The sequence below is a fragment of the Myotis brandtii genome, unplaced genomic scaffold, assembly GCF_000412655.1.
Source record: "Myotis brandtii unplaced genomic scaffold, ASM41265v1 scaffold303, whole genome shotgun sequence".
In the NCBI taxonomy this organism is placed as follows: domain Eukaryota; kingdom Metazoa; phylum Chordata; class Mammalia; order Chiroptera; family Vespertilionidae; genus Myotis; species Myotis brandtii.
In genome coordinates this window covers 2,677,740-2,704,126 of record NW_005361573.1, presented here as the reverse complement: position 1 = coordinate 2,704,126, position 26,387 = coordinate 2,677,740, and the positions used below count along the sequence as shown (strand labels likewise).

The following is a 26,387-nucleotide window of genomic DNA, read 5'->3' as shown; positions in this document are numbered from 1 at the left end:
TAAATTTTTGTTGCTTTGTTCGTGGCCAAGATCAAATTTACCTTTTGACTTAGAGACATCTTAATCCTATTTTTGAAATATGAGACATACATTTTAAAGGACTTAAGGATTGACTGTAGCATTACTGGACTAACACTGATGATGTATCATGAAAAACAAAAGAAGCAATACAACCCTTTCTGCAGTCTAAAATCCCTACAAAAACTTACTTGATTCATTTTTAAAAATGTGCTTGGTTCTAGCTTCCTGGAGAGAGACAGAGACATGGGCAAACAGAGAGACTGGGATAGAAGGAGGGAGGTAGACGAGAGAAGGGAGAGAGAATGAGAATTAACATGCAAGATATCATCATATTCCTATGGACTTTTTATTTATTTATTTTTTAATGTTTTATTGATTTTAGTGCAAGGGGAAGGGAGGGAGGGAGGGAGAGAGAGAGAGAGAGAGAGAGAGAGATTGTTCAGTTGCCTCTGAGACACACCTGGATTGAGAGAGAGGGAGGGAGGGAGAGAGAGATTGTTCAGTTGCCTCTGGGACACACCTGAACTGAGAATCAAACCTACAACTTGGGTATGTGTGCTGACCAGGAATCGAAACAGCGACCTTTTGGTGTAAGTGACGATGTTCAACCAACTGAGCCATACCAGCCAGGGCCCTATGGGCTTTTTAGATAGGAATATTTACGGATCTTACAGCTAGCCCTATTTTTTGGCCCTCAAATAAAATGTTGGTTTTGAATGATTAGTTTTTACAGGTAGCTTTTCTTTGAAAACATGCTTATATAAAAGAAAAAAAACAACAACACATTTTTTTTCAGGCTGTCTTCATTGGGAGGAAGAAATTTAGCCAGATTTGAAAAGAGATTGGAGATAGTGCCATGGTTGAGTCTTAGGAACAAATTAGAACACAAGAACTTTGCTTTTAATCATTTATTGGAATGGTTAGTGACTCCAGATTGGCATAGAATACTGCCCACTCACAGGTATTGGAGCAGACCACTGAGAATTCTGGTTCACTCTAAAATGAAATAGAAACCACAGTCAGCAATTTTTTGCCTTTTCAGGCTTTTATTATACTTTATATCCCTCCCCTTTATTATTGAGAATGGTATTCTGGTTCCTCAGTTTTCTTAATTGACAAAATGACAGTTCTATACCTGCCATACCTTCATCCAAATTTTGTAAGATTACTGAGCTATAATAGATATGAAAATGTATATTTATTATTCAAAAGTGAACTAAGTGTCAAGATGTTTGGTTTTTTTTAAGAAAACTTATTTAGAGGAAGAAAGAGTTCCTTTTTTAAAATATATATATTTATTGATTTCAGAGAGGAAGGGAGAGGGAGATAGAAACATCAATGATGAGAAAGAATTATTGATCAGCTGCCTCCTGCATGCCCCTTACTGGGGATCAACCCTGCAACCCGGGCGTGTGCACTGACTGAGAATTGAACCATGACCTCCTGGTTCATAGGTCGATGCTCAATCATAGAGCCACACCAGCCAGGTGTTTTTTTGATAAGTGGATATCAAAGTACATATTAAAGCACCAGAGTGTTTGTAACTAGCATTTTTTTTGAATAATGGAAATCTTGTAAAATATTACAGTTTCTTGAAGTTGTATGAGCATCTGGTGTTCATCTTCCTAAACATTCATTTCTAATTTGAGTCACGTTTTCTTGTAGAACATATGTGCTAAATGGTTTGGATTTGCTCTTCTATATCATCGATAGTAAGATTTTAGCACAGGAAGTTTCCACAGTTACTACTGACTTACTGAGATTCCTTTACTCTTTGAAATTTCAGTATCAGGTTGGGCAGCTTTACTCGGTTGCAGAAGCTAGTAAGAATGAGACTGGTGGTGGAGAAGGAATTGAAGTCTTAAAGAATGAACCTTATGAGAAGGATGGAGAGAAGGGACAGTATACACACAAAATTTATCACTTAAAGAGGTAAGCTGCCTATTCACATTTGATACTTAATCATTATCTCTAATAATAAAAGCGTAATATGCTAATTAGACCGGCTGGCCGAACAACCTTCCAGACGAAGCTGAGGCAGCCGCCACAGCTGTGAGGGCTGAGCCCCTTGCTGGAATTTCGTGTATCGGGCCTCTAGTATTAAATAACTAGGCATCAACTACTCGACTTACTTATAAAGCATGTAACTACCTAACAACAAAACTGACATATCACTTGTATGTTTTCTTGTTTTCTACAACAAATGGGATTATACTATACATATGGTTCTGCAGTTTGCTTTATTTTTTATGCAGTTATATATCATGAACATCCTTCCATGTTATTGTTTAATGTCCATTTCATTCTTTTTAAAACTGAGTAAAATTTCTTAGTGTGGACATAGCATAGTTTACTTATCCATTCTCTAAATGGTAAGTTGACTGGGTTGTTTTTTGGGCGTTTTCCAGTTTTTGTCCATTACAAATAACTATAAAAGTAGGATTGCTGAAAGGACATGCTCATTTTAAGTTTTATTATTGCCCGATTGCCCTCCAAGAGTTTAATAGTGTTCATTTTCCCATATTTCTCTATCTTTTTAAATTTGGCCGATTTGATACCCAGAAAATAATCTCTTATTTAACTGTGCATTTCGTTATTAGTGAAGTTGAATGTCTTTTCATATTCGTTTACAATTTGAATTTGTTTTGTGACTTGACTATTTGAATCCTTTGTTCATTGTTTTTTATCTCTGGTTCGTAGAAGTTCTTTTGCACATCTCCTGAGTCTGGTCTCTATCTTTGGCATAAATATTTTAAAATAAAAAACCCATACTAATATTTATTCAAGGGCAAAAGACTAGTAGTGGTTTTTAAGAGTAGATTTTGTCAATAATCTCCTTCGTTTGTTAAAAGTAGGAGGGAATCTTTGCTTTTCTCTTACCTATATTAACTTATCCGTTAATAAAGACAAAACAGGGACCCACTGTCGCTGTAGTCAGGGAGGAGGGAACATTCATGGGGCAAGGGAATTCGGATGTCTACACTCAAAGTCATCAGTGTCATACAGAAGGCAGATCGCCACAGGAAAACTGTATTTTGGAAGAGCAAAGAATCATTTGGTAGTAAGTCCTGAGGCCTTCCCTGTCCTATAGGAAAGTCTGCAATCATGACACAGGCTGGCAGTGCAGCCCTGCCAGATAGACTTCAGTACCTGCAAGGGTGTAAGTTGAACATGCTGAAGGCATACCCATAGTTCCTAGGGAGTTTTAGAGCGCTCTCCCTAAGGAAATTAAATAAATATGTGTCCAGTAATATATGTTCCCTTTTCCAGTATTTATTCCATTGGGTAACGTGTAGAATGCTCTGGTACAGCATCAGTAGAATTGCAGACTTGGCAGACTTGGATGGGTAAGGTAGTTGACCAAGGCCACCAGCACCTTATTTAACATTTGAGATAGTGGAAGTGTTGAGGTCTACTTTACCCACTGTAATCAAGGCCTCTGGATTCCCTGGCCAGTATGCCTTCCTGTTTCAGCAAAAACACTTGTTGGTAAGATGTACATACTTCATCTCAATCAGAAAATTGAGGAACAATCTTGGCAAGGTATTAAAAAATCCAAAGTTTAGTGACCATCTCAAGGGACATTTCAAATGTCTGGTTTCCTTCACTCTTAGATTATATTCTTTTTATGGGATAGTGAGGTTCTTTCCATACCTTTTGATTACTCTCACTGGTGAGGAGTTGCCCATGGTCATTCTAAGCATAGGATTTAGTACTTGATGTATTCTTAACAGTGTGCTGGCCACGGTAAGTGCTCTAGGTGGAAGCTCATTCATTTCCCATAGCACCCTTTTCTAGTGAGGAAACTAAGATCCAGAAAGGTTTCAGTCGACCCTGTGTCGCTGCTGTTTGGTAGTAGAGATTGGACATGAACCCAGGCAGGCATTGTGACTCCAGAACTTGCCCTCTTAATCACTTGGCTCTACTGCTGAGCCCTGTGGGATGGTTAGAATATTTTCCATTTCCTGAAGTGAACTGCAAAGGACTTTACAGTGAAATCCTTCCAAATCCACGATTTCACCATAACCCATTTTCTTACGTCTTTAAAGTCTCAAGTCTTTTAAAACAAAAGTTAAAAACTTAACATGGTACTCCAGATTTTCACATATGCTCAGTGGTAATAGCTGTCCAGAATAAAGACCTTTAGCTCTAAGTAAGCTAGTCTTTGATTGTCTTCCAGACTGATCTGGTCCAGCGCCTTAGGCTGTTTTTCTAATGATTTTGGGTCCCTCATAACCTGCTCAGCTTTCTGAACGCAGCTTAGATCTGTCCTGTGGGGAGGCACTCCATGACTACTTACATACTTTCCTAACCTCCATCACTTTTTGTCACTCTACGCAGTTTGCTTCCTAGACATGTATTTCCATGTCTTGTACCCCACTGACCATAAAAGTTTGAGTATGTTTCCTTAACTTGTTTAATAAGCACGTAATGGTGGAGGATGGGGAATTGAGGACAGAATTTATTGGGCAAAAAATTTGGAAGCAAGGCAAGATAATGTGTCGCAACTTTTGAGACGGTATTTCAGAGAAAAACTTGCAGTTCTCCTGAGACCTCATCAGAACTCTGACCAGACCTTTTGCTGATTGTTTTCTCTCCCTTCTAGGGGAAAATGAGGTTTGCCCTTTTTTATTTTTCATAAATATTATGCTTTCACCATCTTCAGTCAGTCCTGCAATATGGAGAGTTCGTAAAGCTTCGCCCGCTCTAGAATGGCCTGGTTCCCCAAAGGTTAAAATAGCAGAGGTTTTATTGAAAATTGTTTTAAAATTTCATGTGGTTCAAATTAAGAGCTCATTTTTATAAGCAAAAAGACCCCTTTGCCAGGAAGTAAAAGTTATGTTCAAATTGAAAACGAGAAGCTTAGCCTTGGCCGGTGTGGCGCAGTTGGTTGAGCATCATCCTGTGCACCAAAGGTCTCCGGTTCAATTCCTGGTCAGGGCATATACTGAGGTTGTGGGTTAGATCCCCGGTCAGGGTGCATATGGGAGGCAACCCTTTGATGTTTCTCTCTCACATCGATGTTTCTCTCTTTCCCTTCCTCTCCAAAATCAATAAAAATATATTTTAAAAATAAATAAATAAAAGCAACCAAGTATAGGTTTTTTTTTAAAAAAAGGAAGTTTAAATCACCTGAGCATGCAAAGATTAATTTTAAATGATTTCTATTGAGAGATCATCTCTGAATGAGGATAAGAAATTAATAAATAGCCTAATATAGTGATTTGTTCTTGAGTTGAGAATTAACCATCAACACATAATTTTTTTCTTTGTATATATGTAGCTCTGAGTCTTAATTTTGCACAGGTAAAAGTTTTCCAAATCAGGAGTGATCCTGTTCTTCAAGAATATCAAAAATATTATTGAAATACATTTTTTCCTCTTTATGGTCCACAGTGACCCTTAACATGGGTTTGTACTGCATGGGTCAACATATATGTATTAGTTGTTGTTTTTTTCCAATAAATATACTGTCGGCCCTCTATTTCCCCAGATTTTGCACCTACGAATTCAACCACAAATGGAAAGCATTACTTTTATTATTGTTAATATTAATATTTTTATCATTATTGATTTCAGAGAGAAGGGAGAGGGAGAGATAGAAACATCAGTGAAGCTTCCTATCAGATATATGATTTGCAAAATTATTTGCTTATTGTGTGAGTTGTCCCATTTTCTTGACAGTGTTGTCCTTTAAAGCTTAAAAAGTATATAATTTTGATGAAGTCCAATTTACCTATATTTTTCTTTTTATTATTTATGCTTTTGGTGTCATTGCCCATTCCAAGACCACAAAGATTTATCTGTTTCTTCTAACAATTTGATAGATTTAGCTCTTACATTTAGATCTTTAATCCATTTTGAGTTAATTTTTTCCACACTTTATTCTTACCCACTCCTTTTAATTTTCCATACAAAGCCAGAATGATCTTGAAACTTAGATCAGGTTGTGTCCTTCCCCTTCTTAAACCCTTCATTAGCTTCCCATCATATAAAGAATAAAATGCAAATCCTGTGGCCTATAAGATGGGCCCCTGTGATCTGTCTGCCCCCTGCCCACCTCACCATCCTCAGCTTCTTTCCCTCTGTTCCTTGTTCACTACAGTCTAGCCCTGCTTGGGGCAAATGTGGGAGGCAACCAATCTATGTGTCTCTCACATGGATGTTCGTCTTCATCCCCTCTCCCTCCCATTCTACTCTCTTTGGAAATCACTGGAAAAAAATATCCTCAGGTGAGGATTAACAACAACAAAAAATAAATGATTAGCCAAGTTACTTATCTCAGGAACGGGGTTTAAAAAAAAAGGAATGCTTCTAGATCAGGAGAAGTTCTGTGTACATTATGATCATTTATTATGTATCTTTTAAGCCATATTAACCCTTCGTTTTCTAGTACCACTGTGACAAAGTCCTCTTGCTGCAAAGCAGACAGGTTCACAACCATTGAGCTTAGATTAGATCTTAATATTATCTCCTCAAGACAATTGATAAAGCACTTTGGTTGAATTTTACCCTTAAGTAACCTTCCTGTGTGGGGAGGCTATGTGTTGGCAAAGAACCTTTGTGCTCTTGGGCATAATGCTATGGCTGACTTTCAACAGTTGAATCTAGATATGTTTACATTGAGGCGGGCACTTTCACCAGTATTGATTTATTATGAGAGAACATTTCGTGACTAGTTTGGGATGAACAAGAGGAAGAATGTCCCTCCTAATTTGTTTTTTTGAAGGCCTAACTCCATTTTGTTAATTCAGTTCATGTATGTTCCTTTTCTGAGACTCTGTAAGCTTCCAAAACAGAATTTCCTTCATTTTACTAAAGTGACTTCCTAAGTGATACTGAGGTGGAAAAACAATGTATATGCTATGCTCTCAGTTAGATGTATAAGTGGCACGCTTGAACTGCCTTGTTAGGAATATGTTAAAGCTGCCATTAATGAAAATTTCTCTCCTGTAAAATAGAATTGAAATTTAATTTTATTTACTCCATTTATGCATTTTTCCCACGTTTAGTCAATTACTTAGATTCATTGAGGGAGGGTTGTGCTTGTTAATGTTCTTATGTTAAATGTAAAAAGCCAGTAAATTTGAAACAATTGGCTCAAAGGTTTGGTTGTGCCTAACTAAGTCAAAACAAAATGAATTGTTAGGATTCATATCGTGGAAATAGCATCCTGGAAGTAAGATAATAGGCAATTCAGGGGCAAAATGAAGAAATACTTAAGCTTATATATTTGGCTGTTGGGGCCTTTAATGGCTGACTACCAATTTTCTTCTGTTTGGGCCAGCAAATTTTAGAACTTTTGATGAATATCAAGGTTTTCAGAATATTGGGCACTCTAGAAATAAAGAGGAGAGTGTTAAAATGTTTCTGAGCTAGTACACAGCTATTTTTCCCCCTGCCTTTTCCTAAGTTGACCAAATGAACCATTGATAGATCTGTTTGTCAAACTCTCAGAGAGATTAGTGATCTTGTAGCTTGTATTTTTTAAATATATTTCATTGACTTTTTACAGAGAGGAAGGGAGAAGGATAGAGAGTTAGAAACATCGATGAGAGAGAAACATTGATCAGCTGCCTCCTGCACACCCCCAACTGGGGAGGTGCCCGCAACCAAGGTACATGCCCTTGACCGGAATCGAATCTGGGACCCTTCAGTCCGCAGGCTGATGCTCTATCCACTGAGCCAAACCAGTTAGGGCTTGTATTTTTTTTAAATTACCCACATCCTATATAATAAAAGGCTACTATGCAAATTGTCCTCTCAACCAGGAGTTCGACCAGGGGATGTGGCTGGCCGGCCAACCACCCGTGTCCCCTCCCCCTGGCCTGCGCAGCCCGATTGGATCAAGGCGGACCCCACCCGTGCACAAATTTGAGCACCAGGCCTCTAGTGTATTATATTCCACTCTGATTAGACCTCTCCCACATTTAAAGGGGTTTTGAGTAAAGGAAGAAATAGTTTAAACTGCTAGATATTGGTTGACTTTTAATGTGATATTATTTTCAGTTCTCCCAGCTTCATTTTTCTGAAGTTTTACCCCCTTGCCTGAATCTTTCCAAGATTTGAAAAAATTAAGTGCTCAAAGAATGAGCCCTCCTTCGTTATTATCTTTTAAGGATGTAAGGGCGCAGGTCATCTCTTTATGTCTTTGGAATCCAGCTTGTGCTGCCATATGTAATAGTAGTACTTCCGCTTTTCTTTTCTGGTGGTTTGATTTGCCACAATAGTGGAAGCTCCAAATCATGTACCTGCTTTTATGTTCTGAGGAGATAACAGAAGGGCTGTTCATACGACCTCTTCTGCAACCTCACAGTCTCTGGCTAGTGTGGGGTTCCTTACATCTAGTCTCTGGTCAGCTGCTCAATCTTATTATGGGGCCAGAAGTGCATGCTGGGTCCCACATTTCCTTAGTTTGTTCTTCCTCTTAGTTTAGGACATTAAGTTGTGCTTGAAAGTTCTCAGAGAAGCAGCTCTGATATGGAAAAAAATACGTAATAGGGCTTATAGTTGGAGGATGTAGTTGTTTGTTTGTTTTTTGTGGTGTTTTTTTTCCTGGGTTCTCTGTTCTGTTCCATTGGTCTATATGTCTGTTCTTGTACCAGCACCAGGCAGTTTTTTTTTTTTAATTCTTTATTGTTTAAAATATGTCTCCTTTTTCCCTCATTGACCTCTCCCCGGCCACCCCCACCCTGGAGGATGTAGTTTTGACATACAGTTATTTAGCCACTTAAATGCTGGTTATATGAATGCTTACCTCACAGTGTTATTAGGGGATTTAAGTGAAGAAAGGCCTGTGAAAGTACCCAGCTTCGTGTCAGCTTATAATTAAAAAGCGGTAACTACCATTATTGAGCACTCCTTGTCCTGCGCAGTGTGCGAGACATGTTGCAAGATATTATCTGATTGAATCCTCTCATTGACCCTGCAGAGTAGGTAATATAACTACATTCAACACATGAAGTTCAGAGAGCCGAGTAAAATGCCCAAGGTCATACATCTTCCAAGTAGTGATGTTGCGATTTGAATCCAATCCGTGTGAAAAGCCTGAGCGTGTAAAACTGCTTTTATATGATGAAATGATCACTTAAAATGGTCATTTCATTTGCATTTTTTGAAGACTATAAGGTTGAGGAATCCATTTATTTGTTTACCGGTTGTATTTTCTATTTGTAATGTGCTTGGATATCTTTTGCCTGTTTTATCTTTTGGGATCTTTCCTGATTACCTTAGGAGTATGCACAAACTCATCATATGTTATGTATTTAACCCTTCTCTGACCAGACTTAAGGCAGCAAGTGACATTCATCTTCCAAACCTACAAAATTTGACACTTGGATATACTTTCATATCTCATTTTTTATAATATTTTTTAGGTTTATTCTGTAAAATGTGCGAAAAGACTTTTTACTCAGGGATACCCCCTTATCTGGGGCTTCTTTTTTTTGCTTTAGGAGACAGTGTAGTGTAGTCTTTACACAAGAGAACTTCTGTGTTGTGTTATGTACAGGTTGACTGGCTTCATCTAACTCTTAGGGAGATAGATCAGAAGCTCATAAGAAAGAATTACTTCTATTTTAAAAAAATGCTGTATGCGGTTAAACATAGAATTATTTTGTTGTTTTTACATTCATTTTCCACTTGATTACTGTGGGAACGAGGAGAAAACTGTTGAGTCCATGAAGCTTAGAATATAATCACCTTTGATTACCACTCTCTTTGAAGCAGTGCGAATGATGCCAACAGAGCAGTGATGGCGCTGGTGAAAATATATCCACTATTTCTCTCCTCACAGCAAAGTTCCTGGATTCGTGAGATTGATTGCTCCCGAGGGCTCCTTGGTATTTCACGAGAAAGCCTGGAACGCATATCCCTACTGTAGAACAAGTAAGCCTGGTTCCCAGCAGCCATGCCCCCCAGGAGGACAGCTTTGAGATGGGTGCCACCAGTCAAGGCCTTTTGTGGGGCCTCGGGTAGTCATAGCACTAACTGGCAGAGGAGAGGTTGCATTGGGCTCCTCCCGCCAGAGCTTTGTGAGGGGCCTGGGCTCATTCCTAGAGGACAGCACCTCGAGGTCCTTGCTGACTGCACAGGGTCCAGGGTTGAGCAAGTGGAGGAACAGAAGCATACCTTGTTTTATTGCGCTTCGCTGTACTCAGTGAAGGCAAGACCCTCCACCAGCTTTGTTGCGGTGGTTTGGAACTGAACCCGCAGTATCTCTGAGGGATGCCTGTGCAGAAACTATAAAGAAAGGCCGTCCACACTCACGAGTGTCTCCTGGTGTGGTTTTAACAGTATTTTACTTATATTGCCACATAAGAGGTGAGGGATATGGCAGCTTCTGAAAAAGTTTGTTGTTGTTTGCTAAATTGGTATTATAAACGATGTTTTTGCTTTTGTGACATTATTCTTTTTACCATTGTTTTAAAATTGGGTTATTGACTCCAGAATCTAAAGTATGCTACTCTGTGACTTGTACAGAAACTGTGCTTTGAGGATGTAAACTAGTAAATACCTTATTTTCATGTAGTTTGATCTTGTGACATTAAGTATTGTGACAGATTGTTTTGACTCTGGTTAATATTCTGACATTGTTCTCCTTTTATTGCCCACCTGTCCATGACGCGTCAGTTGTAACGGTGAGTAAAACTGTTTTTTGTGTCGCAAACTCGTCATCTTTCGACTTTGCTTTACATAGTAATTTATTTGCACCTGTTTTATTAAAACTGCCCATCACTGCATGGTTCCTCCTCTGTGCTTCTTCCAGCAACCTGTACTCCACCACATGCTGCCAGGTTTAATGGGCTCTCTCCAGCCTTAGCTCAAAGTCTCCCTGTTGACTTTATTTTGCTTCTGCTGCTTCCTTCAAAGGCCAGATTTGCTCACCAAATCTCACCGCTTCTTTAACATTAGCCCTGTATGCCGCATGACAAGTAGGGTTGTTTAAATTATTTAGAAGCATGTAGCATTTGGTTTGCCTGACAAGCTTATAAAAATAGATAGCGAATGATTCTTTACCACTTGAGGATCAGACTTGTAGAGTCAAAGGCATGGATGCTTATGCTGGGGAAGGCTCCACAAAGAGCTGGTGTGAGATCACTGTCATTTTACTGTTGTGTTTTCTGCAGAATGAATATATGAAAGATGATTTCTTCATTAAAATCGAAACGTGGCACAAACCAGACTTGGGAACCTTAGAAAATGTAAGTTTCACCTCTGGACTTTTCATTGAAATGAGAATACTATAGTCCATTTTGTCATCACCAGAGTGATGACACCTGCATCATACTAGTACCTGGCCACCCCAGGGTGTGTCAGATTACAGGGAGGCAAGCAAACAACCGGAAACAAATGGGTTTTCCTGACCTTTCTCCTTCCCTTGAGTGGACTTGAGTGAGGTTGTTGTTTTTATCAGCAACTCCTTCTCTGTGACAGGGAAAGCACAGTTAAACGAAATTCACAGATAATCCCCAAACCAATCTTAGCCACTAAATTTCAGATTTCTTTTATCCTTTCATCTCTGTGTATTTGCCAGAGCTGCTCTCCATTGCAAAAATGATGGCTTTAATTTCCATCTCCATTCCACTTTGCTTGGGATATGGGTTGATGTCAGAGAAATGGCCTAGGAAGGAGAAGGTACTTTGGATAATTTATAATAATGTTGACGAGTTCCGGATTTTTACAAGTTGGTACACATTCATCTCTAAAATAAATGAGGTGATTTGATATTTTTAGTCTGTGTATGACTTAATCTGCTTTCAGCTTTCAAATGGCTATATCTTTGGCAGTTTTTAAACAATTCTTAATTGGTTCATAGATGGAGTTTCAGAAATAGATTGAACAACATGAAGTATACAGGAGTTAACATCATACTGAAACTGAATAGCTTTCGGATAATCAACGTCAGGGGAGTTTCAGACCATACAGTGCAGCTTTTTGAAATCTTAATTATAATGTCACTTTATGTTTATCTGGAATTTGGAGGTTAAAAGGACTTTGTCATGTATTGTTTGAGTTAAACATGGGTCAGGTACATTTTGTTAACTAAATAATTTCTAAGGACTACCAGAAAATATTGTGACAGATTTCTGTTAATTTGGCAGCATCCTTACACGCCCCCACCCTTATTTTGGGGGTTTCAAGGGATAATAAAAGATTTCTAGATCCTTCAAGACTTCGGATGGCTAATTTAATTATGTAGCAATTTAGATACCCCCTCCCCCTTATAATGTACTCTGAGAGACTCAAGATAAAGATTTTATATGTAAGTATAATAGTTTTGCCTAGCAAGAATAGTCTACAATTTGTTTTGTTTAATTTCTCTTTGTAATTTTAGGTTCACGGTTTAGATCCGAACACGTGGAAAACTGTTGAAATTGTCCACATAGATATTGCAGATCGAAGTCAAGTTGAACCAGCAGTAAGTACTACTCAGTGACATTTTAACCTGTTGCCTCTTACATCTAAGAATTCTTTTATTTATTTCTTGTATGGCCTACATTTTTACATCAGAAAGATCAGAGAGTAGGAGAGAAGGTGATTGTTTTTTTGTGGGGATTTCACCTTTGCACAAGTGATCCCTTTAAGAAATCTCAGTGTATCTGAGATATACAGAGATTTGTTTTCATGGGGGGTGGGAGGAAGTGACAGTATTTTACAAAAAATCAAGAAAGCAAAAATTCAATTTACATACAAATTTTCAGTAATTCGGGTTACCCTAACATTGTCATTTGTGAGAAATGGTTGATGGTAGAACATCTCAGTTTAACAGTTGTGTAGCTTTCTATTTTGATTCTTACTAGATGTAAATATTTGCACTTCAGGCTTTTGACTTAATAAGAACACTTGTTCTCAAGAGTATTAAAACCTTTATTTCACAACCACCCCCTGTACAACTCTCCCCTGCAAATTAAGGCCCTGGTATTACTTTGCCACATGTGCAATATTAACTCACTACTTATACTATACTGCGTGCTGCTTTGGTATTGCAGTGAACAGCTGTGGATTTTTACATGTTAAGACAACCTTCTTGCTAGTCGAGAGAGAGCTAAAGCTTTGAAATAAGAGTGACACCTCATTTTGTCATGAAACGCAGCGTTTCAGTTAGCATTTCATTTCATTTTCCGTGCTTCTTCCCTGAACTTGAGCATTGTTATAAGCTGAGCAGAAATAACTCAAAAACTAACTGTCTCACATTGCTGTTGAAATATAAATATAAACCTCCTGAAACAAAGACCCCTGTCCTTTTCTCAGAAATCACTGGGGCTCGGACTGCCAGCGGTGAGCCTCTGCTAGGCTGGGTCCTGTTCAGCTAGGGCCCCTCCCTGGTTAGAAGTGGGATCTTCGTCATGGCAGATTTTATATTTTAGTTGTACTATGATTTGAAGTTATTTCAATTTTAGGGCTATTTCTGCCTTTCAAATGATAGAAGGCTTTTTTTTATCCTCAGAAGTAAAATGTATGTTCTATGGAAAACAGGGTTTGTTTTGCCCTTTTATTTCTCTTAGTATCGTTTCCAGCCATGATTTCCTGGTGATAGGAAGAGCAATCATTGGGAGTGAGTAATGAGTGAGTCAGTTAATGGCTAGGTCAGGACAGCTCACAGGCCTGGAGCAGCAGGTCACTAGATAATACCAAGCAGCAGTATGGCCCTGGGGTTGGGTGGCCGGGGAAGTCATTCAGGTTGTATTGTCAGTTTGAAAAAGCTGTGCTGGCCAAACAAAATGATCTGATGTTGTGGCTCCTAGGTTTGCATTCCATGTTGTTCTTCAGCAGAGCACAAGACAGCTCTGGTTTTGCTGAGGGAATAAGAGTAGTTCTTTGTCCTTGTTCTCAGGCTAAAGTGCGCTTTTAGTCACTGTTTATAGGCACCCGTGGAACTTGTAAGAACAGTGAAGGTGGATTATGAAGAGCTGTAGAGCCCTCAGTCCCATTCCTTCTACCCCAGCTTAACCTTCAGAGAGAAAAGAAGGCAGCGCTGGCCTCACATGCATGACAACACACCTGAGAGGGTGCTTTAGCTGCAAGGCACTGCACATGCAAAGGCTGAGCAGGTGGCTCTCTGTGGGTAGATAGACAGTGAAAGAGAGAATGGATGGGGCCCAAATGGGGAGGGTCTGCATTGTGAGTCCATGGAGCTGTGACTAAGAATATACATTCTGAAACTAGATCAGCTTCAGATTCAAATTCTGAGGTTGTGCTACCTGCTGGCTCTCCCATCTTGGGTGCCTGTTTTAGCTTGTGGAAAATGGGGCTCATTACCTCACAGGACTAAATGTGAGTACTTGGAGCAGTGTCTAGTTCAATAACGGCTGGCCATTTTGCCATTATTATTAGCTGCAGGTGCCCAGAAGTTCTGAGAATCTATGTTCACACCAAGCATTGTCTGGGGAGTGAATAAGTGTTCACATATGTCTGTGTGATTTTGTTTTTCATTGTCCATACTTCCTATTTTCCAAGTTACATTTTAGAAATTAGTAAGATATACTTTTTTAAAAATTGTGTTGGATTCACAGTACCTTTTTTATTATGATAAAATACACATAACAAAATTTACCATTTTAACCATTTTAAAATGTATAGTTCTGTGGCATTTAGTACAGTCACAGTATTGTACAACCATCACCACCATCCAGTTCTGGAACATTTTCTTCATCCCAAATGGACACCCTGGACCCATAGTCACTCTCTCCTTCCCTCTCCCCTCAACTCACTTTCAGCTACCACTAACCTCTTCTCTTTTCTGGATTTACCTGTTCTGGATATTTCATGTCAATGGAGTCATAACAGTATGTGGCCTTCTCTGTCCGGCTTTTGTTACTTTAGCCTCATGTTTTCAAGGTCCGTCCACGTTGTTGCCTGTGCCATTACATTGCTTCATTCCTCTCTGTGGCTGAATAATGGTTTGGTGTGCAGATAGACCACATTTTGTTTATCCATTGATCCGCGGGTGAACATTGGGTTGTTTCCATCTTTGGCTGCTGTGAAGAGGGCTGCCGTGAACATTGTGTCACAGCAGCTTCTGGTTTGTGTGTTTTCTTAGTTGTGGACACTAAAAGCACAACTGATGTCATCTAGGAAATTCTCAGACTTGTTGACAATAAAATAAGAACCCGCACATAAACATTTTCAGCTGTAAAAGGAGAAGGGGACTCTGTGGTGGGAGGCAAGGGTGTCCTTGACAGTTTTAAAGCCTAGGGGTGAGGAGCAGAGCATTGAGCTACCGGGGGTGTGTGAAGGCTGAGGTGGGTAGGTGTGGTGGGGGGAGAGCTGTAGGGCCTGGCACCTGTTCCAGCAACATTCCAGCAAGGAAGTGGGCAAGAGCCTAGTGGGCCGGGCAAGCAGGTCTGCCCTTTTCTACCACGCATTCTCATTTGTTCACTCTGCTGGCACAAGATAGTTGCCCCGACTCTCCCTTCCAGTTCCACCCCGTCTGCTTGGCCTTGTCTAGTTAATGTTTGTTTTAGGATTAGCCTCTATGGCAAATACCTGGGTCACCTGGGCATCCTTTCATTTTACCAGATCTGGTTTGGTTTTCTGTTGAGTTAATTTGTTCATTTGATTCTGCCTTTTTTATGTTCCTTGAAAATTCTAGTCCAAGCTGTTGGGGAAAAGGAAGCTTCCAGATCATATTTGCAAATTCTAAAATGGTATTTAGTGGCTGCGCAGTCTGTGCTGCCGGAATAGCCCTGCTGTAGCTATCCACGACAAATATAGCGCCCTCAGGAGGCTTACAATCCCGCGACACAAGTCCAGTGCAGTGACATAGTTCACAAATGGCACAGGCTTATGCTTGGTCCAAAGTTCTGCAGGATTTCAGAGAAAAGAGCAAATGATCTGTGGGTGTGGAAGCATATTAAGGTATGTCTGCCATACCAACAGTGATTACTTAGTGCCTAAAAGTTGCTCTTGAAGAATTTAAGTGACACTAGAATTGGGAGCTTTGTTACTATGAATAGGCCAACACGGTGGAATTTCTATAGGAAGGTCTTCTGAAGGTGTGGTGATCTCAAAGTTCAGATGACGACACCTTAACTCCTGGAGATTTTAGTCTCAGAATGACTTAGTTCATTGATTTTCATTTTGTTTACGATGAACTCTAATTTGTCTTGAATGAGCTAATTTTTCTAAAAACTTCTTAAGCTCATTTTCCCCCTTCTTATTACTTGCTTTAAAAGAAATACAAACGGGTAATTAGTAATTTTGAGAAGACAAGTAATCAAGTCTCCTTTGAAATCAGGACAAAGGTGAAATAGTTGGGAGGTCAAGAAACCAAGAAGTTGGAAGTGAAGCTTGGATCTTTTACCTCCACCTGGTGGGGATTTTCTGTCACTGCAGATGGATTTAATACAAACAGCCCTAAATATTTTAATTCAGAGTGACTGTTGATTACTTTTAGGGTTTAACTCTCTGCTGGGTTGCTGGTGTCAGGCAGCTTGTATACCACTCTGTCATAGACTGGCTGTTTTTTTTGTTTTGTTTTTTTGGTTGTGCTTATGAACTGTACTTCACCATGCACGGAAGGGATGTGATTAGCCCGCGGTGTAACTGAATACTTGGGGAGATGCTTTGACATGTTTACATAATTGAATGGGAAACATGATCACAATAACTCTAGGAATAGGATTTATTGTAAAAATCTGTCAGTGTGACCCAGGGTTACAGAGGAATATGCTAGAGAAATCAAATGTATGTAAATATATGATTTATTTAGGGTCTTTTGTGGATGACTTACACTGAGTGGCCAGATTATTATGACCACCTGACGTTTGAGGGCAAATTAGCTATAATTTCACGCTGAAGTTGCTAGAGGGCCAGACCATTATAAATAGGGAAGCAGGTTGTTTACCATGACAGTAAAAGTGATTTTTTTTCTGAAGGTATGGGTAAACAACGTGATTTAACAGCCTTTGAATGTGGGGTATATATACTGTAGAAAGTGTGGTATATTAGTATAGCCTCTAGTCTCTGGAATTTTCTAGAAGATACATCATTGCCTAATGAAACAAGCTAAGCAAGCAATCTGGGATTGCTGCATAAATGTTCCTACCCAATTTCTTTTGGCCACCAAACAAAACAGATTCCCTGTTTCAGGGGAAAGACGCGTTGTAGTGAAGTGTTAAGATGCTAATTCCTTTAAGAAGGAAGGCTCCTGCTTGGCATTGAAGCAGCCACAGAGCACACGGTTCCAGCAGGACACACCCCCTTGCTCCCACCCTCTCCCCATTTCAAATCTAACCCGGGTATCACTCCTGAAAAGACTTCCTCGGTAAATTGACTACCCTTTGGGGGCTTGGCCTGTCCTGTTCTCATCATCTCTGTGTTGCCAGGACCTAGCAAGATGCTCACTATTGAGCCTGATGTGGAGTGACTTCTCAATAAAGGCTTGGTGGGTGGATCAAAGAGAATTTGCAGATTTCCCCCCTCTGTGGTGTTAAAAAAAAAAGTTTAAAGGAATTGAAGTTTTTTTTTGCTTCAGATATTAAATGAACAAAATTCTACTTTAGGTCCTCTTTTTACCAATCCTAGATGGTGAAGTATGTACTAGTAATGATGTACTTTAATTCTAAAAATTCTGTCCTTTCTAAATGAGCATATATCTTTCTGTCAGATTAAAAAGTTGTTTTAGATCCAATTGTAATAGAAGTCTAGGTATCCAGCACAGAACACCAGAATATAAAGTTTTTTTAATTTCTAAAGTTGCCATAAATACATAACCACAACAAAAAGTCGCGAATTCTTTAAATGTCCTGATGAAATGCACATGCATATCTTCAACTCATTTCCAAAATGTACACAAATGAGTCAGTTGACATCTGCTTCTGCTTTTTTCTAAGGTATAAATGTGAATCTGGCCCCTTTTAATCATCTCCAGCACTTTGTCTAAGTAGCTTTCCATGATTTGTATACAAAAGTCACTTCCCAGGAGAGGAAGGCTCTTTAAAGTGTAAGCCGAAGTGTACACACGATTAACATCAGAGAGACCTTCGTTTTTGGAAGTAATTTGAAAGAAAATGAGCAGGGTTTTTTTTCTTTTTTAAAAGAAAGAAATTGGAACCATATTTTTAGGTATTTATGTGTAACCAGAAAGGATTGTATCAGCCTCCCTGTATCGTATATGTTTCCCCGTATCGTATATGTGACCTTATAATTTCCAAGGTTATTTTTGGCAGAAATGTTTAATTCAAATTTGTAAGGCCCACAGGTTAAAAATTGATCTAGCTTGATATCTATTTTTTTAAATGTCATTAATAAGCAAATATTAATGATATGAAAGTATTAAATTGTTTGGGAGACTTAGTTTAAAAATACAGACCTATTTAATATTAAAAGCAGCAAGTTTAAAGAGGGAATGGATTTTCCCCCTCATGTTTCAGCATGTTGGAAGGTACTAATTTATGATGAAAGGTTTTTCCCAAGTGGGACATTTCAAAACCAAGAGTAGCCCAGCTTTGTAACTGTAGCGTTGTTTCACTGAAGATGGTATTCCTGAAAGAAGAGACAAAAGCTAGAAACTCGTGTGCCATGTTGTTTCTGGGTCACAGGAAGGATGTGCTGTGATTGACAGGGTCCTTCCTGGGGACTTCCCTGCAGAGCTTGAGAGGCCCTATTAATGACTCAGCAAGCTTGTGCTCTTAATTTGATAAAGTTCAGATATTAAACCTCTTCCTTCTTTTTTTTTGTTTTAATATATTTTACTGATTTTTTACAGAGAGGAAGGGAGAGGGATAGTTAGAAACATTGAGAGAGAAACATCAAACAGCTGCCTCCTGCACACCCCACACTGGGGATATGCCTGCAACCAAGGCACATGCCCCTGACCAGAATCGAACCTGGGACCCTTCAGTCCGCAGGCCGAAGCTCTATCCACTGAGCCAAACCAGTCAGGGCAAACCACTTCCTTCTTTTGTTTTGTTTTTTAACCCCCTCCGCCCCAATTGTTGCTCCCACATCCTTCTTTCTACCTGCTCATGAGTATAATAGCCATGTCATATTTACCTGAAGTCTCCATTCTTTTTTCCGCTCCCTCTCTCTATTTGCCAATGCCCCCCTGGGCAAGGGGGAGTGCTGAGGAGGGGGGTGTCTCACACTGTGGGCTTCGACCACAAAAGCCACCCTGATGCCCGCTCTACGTGGCCAGCCTTCCCTCCCTGGCCTATGGTCCTTGGGTTGTCACTGCTGCTGGACTCTGGACTGCTTTGTGCCACCACTTTCCAGCATAACCCTTTTCCTGGGCAGCTTTTTAAGCAAGAGCTCCTGGAGCAAAGTGTGGCTCCACCAACTGGTCACAATTCTTTTATCGATTCTTCCAGAGACACAGGCACTCCCAAGTGAGAGGATGGGCTGCCGGTAAATCTCTTCCTCCCTGCCAGGACCTGGGATCACCTTCATTCAGTACTGCTCGCTCAGCCTCTGCCCCCACCATAGCCACGAGGCAGGGTCTGTACAAGTGCAATCCCCGTTTGGGACTGGATCTGCCAATTGGTCTTTGGAAGTTAAAGGGTTCTTTTCAGAGCCTTGATGCCCTCTGTGGGGGAGCACTGGGGCTAAGGACTCAGACCTAAAGGCTTGAGCCCCTTTCTATTTAAGCAAGGTCAGCCCACAGGCAGCTTGTGAGAAATGCAAATTCTCACCCCCGCCCCCCCTTACCCCCCACCCGCCAGCTCTCCAGGTGGTGCTTGTGCACGCTCGGGCTGGGATGTGGTCTACACTATTCATGGTGAAGATTGTAGAGGGGCATCCTTCTAGGATTTTGGAAACAGAAGGAATCTCAGTTGGAGGCCATGGTCCAAAACATTCACCCCAACCTTTATTTTTACGCAGATTTTGAGCCCAGGAAGTGCTGTAACTCCCTGTGCCACGTAACCAGTGGAAGGGAGTCAGGACTCAAAGCAGGCTGCTGGCTGCTTTTCATTTTTGTCTTTCCGTATGATGCACCTTCCTTTGCAGTATGTTGATTAAGAGCATTTTTCATTCAATTAAAACAAGCCTGCTCTTCCATGTATCTCCCCTAGTCCCCCAAATAGCAGTTTTCATCAGTGGGTTTGGTCACCTTTTCCCATAACTGCTAAACCGTGGCATATATTGGAATTTGCATATGTGCACTTATAACAAAAGGATTGGAGGCCCTGCAGTGTTTTTTCATGTGGGTACTTCCAGGGAGCACCACTCCTGCATCCTCTCATGTTCATTCAGCAAACATTTATTGGAACTTGCTATCTGCTCTTTGGCGGTATGGTAACTGTTTTTCCAGATAGAGGAATAATTCTATCTGTCTGAAGAGAGTGGAGATTCTTAATCAGTGAACAGTTAAAGTGTTTCTAAGTGACTTGGGAGTCGGTCTGTTCCAACTGTTGCTTATGTAGTACAGGAGTGCTGAGTGCCTCTCCTCCGAAGGGTTTTCCCCTCACAGCTGATAAGTGCCCGTCCGTGCTGGCTCCTGGCTGCAGCTGAAGTCTGTGTTCAAAGGCTAACTAGAGCTGGGCGTTTGGAATCTTGTACTTTATTAGGTATAGTAACTGTATAGCAAAAGCCAACAATAGGATTGGTGTGTTCATCTAAGCTACACATCTATCTGTTATGGGCGGGAGTGGGGTTCTTGGGATGCTGCTGGAATAAGTAAGCATTTCCGGAGGCCCCTGCGGACGGATGAGAGCCAGTGTCCAGAGTTTCCGTTCCATATTGCAGCTGGGTCCAGTTCATCGCCAGGTTAGTTGCAGTCCATTAGTCCGTTGCGTGTGGGATGCAGGTTAACACAAGGGAGCCCTCCAAGCCCAGAGTCACATAAGTCCCAAGTGCAGTAAGAGCACAAGAAAGGGAACTCTTTTGTTTAGGCCGCAGTGGTTCTCGACCTTCCTAATGCCTCGACCCTTTAATACAGTTCCTCAAGTTGTGGTGACCCCCAATTTCATTGTTACAAATTGAACATAATTAAAGCATAGTGATTAATCACAAAAACAATATGTAATTATATATGTGTTTTCCAATGGTCTTAGGCGACCCCTGTGAAAGGGTCGTTCGACCCCCAAAAGGGTCGCAACCCACAGGTTGAGAACGGCTGGTTTAGGGGATTAAATGTCTCTAATTCCGCACCCTTTGTTCTCAGGTGTGATTGACAGCAAGCACCTTCCATATGTCACCCCAACTTTACTGGGCATGCCTCTATCTCCCTTTTGTTGGAACCCTGGAGAATGTAAAGTTGTAGCTTTCTGGCGGAGCTGCCCAGATGACATGCCTACAATATCTGGCCTTCCCTTTGCTCCTTTCCTATTATTAATAACTAGGTTAATTACAGTGGTATCATAGCTACTTGTGGAAGTGTCACAATCACCTTTTTAAGGATTGTGATGTCAAAGGAAATGAATTGGCTTTTATAGTTTGTGCTTTTTATTTCTGGCCTTGACCATTTGTTCTTTGATTATGATCCACTTGTTTGGTGAGTATGTTTTGGTAGAGAGAACAATGTCCCATTTTAGTTGAGAGCAGAAATAATAGGGCATCCCCCAAAAATGTATACACACACATTGAATTATTATAAAGGCAGTGTTTATTAAAATACATTTCATTTTCAAAGTTGAGCTATCAGCTGTTGAAGTGTGTGTACATTTTTTGTATATTAGAAGTAGTACCTGATTTTCTGAAAGTGAGCACATAAGATACCTATTCATTCATTTAGCTGTTTTCATTTTGAACTGCCATTCCATTATTTGAGAGCTGAAAAATTTGACACTTTTTAATTGTAAATCATGAGTGCGTATTGTTTTAAAGTTATTGCTCATTTTAAAGATACTTTTCCCCAGATGTCAGCCTCGGAAAGCTGATGAAACTGGGTTTAGTTTTTTAGGCATGCCAGTCATGGTCACACCTTCATGCAGTGCTTGTTTTCTGTGCTCTAGGAAGGATTCAGAATATCTTTTCTTTTGATCATTCTGTGAGGCAATGCCCAGATGTTATGCATTTGAGTAGATAGTCTTGACAACATATGCTTGACTGCAGTGCCTTTAGAAATAACTTCATAATTTTAAAGAAATGTGTGCTTTCTAAATATGCTTTCTAAATCATCTTTATACGATTAGCTTTTTTCTCCCTTTAAAATTAAAAGCATGATGAAATCTGGCTGGAAAAAGTTAAATATTAGATCAGACTATGTGAAATTGTTAATATTTGTCAGCTTTTGAGCTATGAAAATGACCTTGTTTTAATGGGTGAACCTAATAGGTCTTTCAAATTAACCTTTGGTAAATGATAACCTTAAATGGTCTAGTTTGTTCTCTCTCAGAGCTTTCAGAATGCTGCTGCATTTTAGATGTTACTTTTGTTCCAACTGCTGCCTTTTACTTCCTAAGAAGGGCTTTCTGCTTCTCGGAGCTGTGCAGTGGCTACCCAGGCTTTCGCCCTGAAAAGAGCTTTTGTTTATTAAGTCTGTGGCTCAGACCCAGCAAGCCCGAGGAGAGCCCGCGGTTGCCAAATGCTTCTTCAGTGCTCTGTGGCGTGAGCAGACACTCCATCCAGTGGAGCACCTCTTCCTTTTGCCATTAAGATGAACCTAGGCATCCATTTCTATCTTAAAAGCTTGTAACTTGTCTCTGGTGTATGTGTGAGAGCCCCAGAGTTTTTTGTTTTGTTTTTATTAAAGTTTGTGTGTGTAACTTTATTAAAGTGTGAATTGTGAACCAGCTCCTAACTTGTAATAGGAGCCTCCTTGAATTCGGGGGAAAAACAAAACTCAAATACAAGTTTTTGAGGTAGCAGAGATTTTGCTTTTGCTTAAGAAATTGTCACTCGTCAAATGCTCTGCACATTTGCCTTTGCTATGATGTGAAGCAAACCATTGTCAGGATCCTTTATGTAGTAGTTATAGAGGTTTTCCCCCCATCCTCAAAGAAGATATAAATAAATGTTAGCATCTTTAAAAAAAAAAAAGAAATGTAAAAATGTTTCCCATATCTGCTGCCTTACATGGTCAAGTACTTTGAGAATACTTACAGTATTTGCATCCAGTAGTGGAGTTAGAGAATCTCGCATATATTTGAAGACATAGTTGGATAGCAGTGCCCTCTTGTGGGGTAATAACATATTGCTTATTTCATGCTTGCTTAAGTCTGAGCAAGGATTTATAAATTTCTCTTAAAAATCTGTATGTATGAGTATATTTTGCACAAAGTACCTTTTCACTAGGACCTTGAACCCATTATTAACTTAAGTAGAACAGTAGGGAGGGTGGTGGAAGTGGTTGGCTGTTTAGTAGAGTTGCTCCAGTTCCTGGCTGGGGGGACATTTTCTGGTAAGAGTTAGAAAATGTTTTTTTTTGTGAGCAGCTAATGGCAGATATTTTTAAAGAAATTCACGTAAACGGCTCCTTAAAGTGAATTCCTTATAATTCACTTTTAGAAAGAACTCACTTTTTCAACCGTGTAAACTCTTCCCTAGGCAAGGCTCTCTGGGCTGGGATCCCTTCAGGTACTGGAGTCTTATCAATGATAAACTGTAAATTACATCACATTTTTGCAGTAAAGTATTGTGGTTAGCCTGGGTGTCGAGAGAACAGCGTTTGAGTCCTGGCTCTTCTGAAGTAAGTTCTCCAAAAATAGTAGCAAGAATGATGCTTCTTACTGGATTCTGTTCTTGCTGGGGGAAAAAAAAATTATGTTTAATTCCCCTCCCTTCTCCCCCCCTGCAATTATATCCTACTTGATGTTTGTTAAATGAGTGCTCTGGGTTACATGGGATCCTGGAACTTGGGAGCTTCTTTGTCTGAAGGCCAGATAATGAACCAACATGGACATTTTACTGGGAGGGCTCACCCTGTGAATTTTAAATAGGACACCCCTCCCCCCGATTTTAGTTTAAGGAATTTGTTGTAATATGTTCTACAATCTACTTTTATTTAAGGAAATAAATGCATTTTTGTGTTAAATAAGATTTTCTTAAACATATTAAAATTTTCAGGCATATGCGATTTAATTTTAAAATAAATAATGTTTTGTTTTGTTTCTTTTTTTAATATATTTTTATTGATTTCAGAGAGGAAGGGCGATGGAGAGAGAAATATAGATAATGATGAGAGAGAATCATGATTGCTGCTTCCTGCATGCCCCCTACTGGGGATTGAGCCCGAAACCCGGGCATGTGCCCTTGGCCGGAATTGAACCCAGGACCCTTGAGTCCACAGGCCAATGCTCTATCCACTGAGCCAAACCATCTAGGGCTAAAATAAATAATGTTTAATAAGCTCCTTTAGCAAAATTGACTTGTTAATATGTTAAAACTTATTTCATTGGAGTTGAGAGTTTACCTTCATTTTTAAGTGCTATAATAAGTATATAAATATATAGTAATAATAAGTATAGTGTTACAGTAATAAATATTGAATATTTTTGCATAAAACACAGCCTTGTCCCGACCAGTAGCCCCACCTACCCTGAAGAGCAGCCCACCGGCCTCAGGCTTTCCAGGAGCCCCTTTCCTATCCTTCAAGGACTTTCTCCCTTTTGCTTCATCTGCCCATCAACTATTTGGTTTTCCTGCTCGGTTGTGGAATATGACTTTTGGTTGTAACCTCTTTTTGTAGGTGAAATCCCGATATCTTTCTCTCTCTATTAATTTGTAAACCTCCAAAGGCTTTGAAGATCTGCTTTGATAAACATGACAGTGTTGGTGGTCTCTGGCTGTGATATGGATAAAATGAGAAAGAATGGAAGAGGTAGGCGATTGGCCTGGCTGCGCTCTAGCCTAGCTGTGCTCTAGGCTGTGGCCACCTTTTAGCATAGAGCTCTGTTGACAGCTTCTGCCCCCCCTGCCCTGTCTACCATGCTAACCCCCCTCCACACTCCACCCCACCCCAGGTCTCTATGCAGGGTCTCCGTGAGATTAGAAACACTACAAAAAAGTGTTCTGTTCGGGTGTGTAGGTTTGATTGTATTTCTCAGTTCTCAATGCAGTTTAGAATTCAGCTTTTAGGATTCATTGGTGGAAAGCCAGTGAGGATTAATGAGAGGGCTGAATTAGAGAATATTTTTTAATGCAGTTTTGTTCCTCTGAGGTACATTCAGTAACAGAAACTAGGCCAACAAGTTATTGACAATTAGTGGTCCTTTGGGAATCTGCTTTAATGAATAGATAAGAATGATTTGTAATTAGCATAATAATTATATGCAAATGAATGCTTCTGAATTGCTCTAAAACACTTCTGAACTGTTTAAACAGCCCTCCTGAGATCTTGTTACTCTATTAATTTGTGTAGCAAATCCTTTTTTCATAGATCATGCAAAGATAAACTTCAGTCCAGCCCCTGTCCAAATTATTATGTATTCCAAGGTGGTAGGACCTGAATTAATGAGATTTACTTATACTATATTAATGGCACTCTGTGGGAACCTGAATCGGTGAGGAGTCACTGGGGAGATGTAATTAAAAATAGAAAAGAAAGCTGCTTATTTGAAAATAACTGTTCAAATGAGTTTCTTAAACAAGTTAGTAAATGTTATTTCTCTTAACACCGCTGTTACTTGCTATTGCAAAATGTAATGCAAATATTTTTTATTAATAGGCTTCCCCTTTGGGGTCTGGCTTGCATTTTGTCAACTCCAGTTAGTTATGCACTAGGGTCAGTGGTGATAGGATCCAGGAATCCCTTGTTTTCTATGTGCCGCAATACTGAAAAATGCAGGGCAGTGCTAATAAGTGATGTTTGCTATTTACCTTCGAATTTAATTTAGTCTTTCTCCCACCCTGGCCTTTACTTTTCGGATGTGATTAGAGGAAATAAGCTTGGCTAAATTGAGTGGCAGTACCTGTGCATTTTAAACTTAGTGATTATCTTGGAGCTATTTGAATAGACACCTAATTAATCATGCTGTGCTCAAGGAAAGCACTTTATGGCAGGCTGCAGGATCCTAATATCTCTCTCAAGTTTTATGTTGACCCTGTGGAATTGTTCCTCTTTGGGGAGGGAGGGCGAGAGGGTGGCTGAGGGGGTGCTCTTTAATAAGCAGATGTCCAGGAATTGCTAATGGTGTGTTTGGGCACACTTTTCCCTGTTTACATTTAGCCTCACCTGGGGGAACCCATTCATGGTTCTGTAGGCAGTTTCTAGTGTCTGGAGTTTATTTTGATTTTTCCACAAGCTGTCAAGACACTCCTACCAGCCTGCCCTTCACCTTCTACTCACTTCCCGGTTCATAATCATGAGTTAAATCTGGACTCACGGATATTTAGGTTGGCTCAGCACAGAATTTGCACTTGTGTTTTGGGGGACAGCCACTATGCTTAAAGATTCATAAAACTCATATTCTTTGTCTTCAAAATGAATCTGGTTTCTGTTGAGGGTTTCTATTGAGAGCTGTAGTGAGTAACAGATGCGTACC

General features: G+C 39.9%; 1 protein-coding gene across 4 annotated transcripts in view; it reads left to right on the top strand.

The window, feature by feature from the left end:
• PITPNB (phosphatidylinositol transfer protein, beta) overlaps positions 1-26,387 on the top strand; it is a 59,240-nt gene that overhangs the window by 7,701 nt on the left and 25,152 nt on the right. For 3 of the 4 annotated variants that reach the window (XM_005869715.2, XM_014542483.1, XM_014542484.1), the window contains exons 3-7: positions 1,808-1,953; positions 9,818-9,909; positions 10,654-10,661; positions 11,151-11,225; positions 12,359-12,442. In XM_005869715.2, the coding sequence (XP_005869777.1) occupies positions 1,808-1,953; positions 9,818-9,909; positions 10,654-10,661; positions 11,151-11,225; positions 12,359-12,442 (405 nt within the window). The remainder of the gene's footprint in view (positions 1-1,807; positions 1,954-9,817; positions 9,910-10,653; positions 10,662-11,150; positions 11,226-12,358; positions 12,443-26,387) is intronic. The other variant, XM_014542486.1, reaches the window with a different exon arrangement.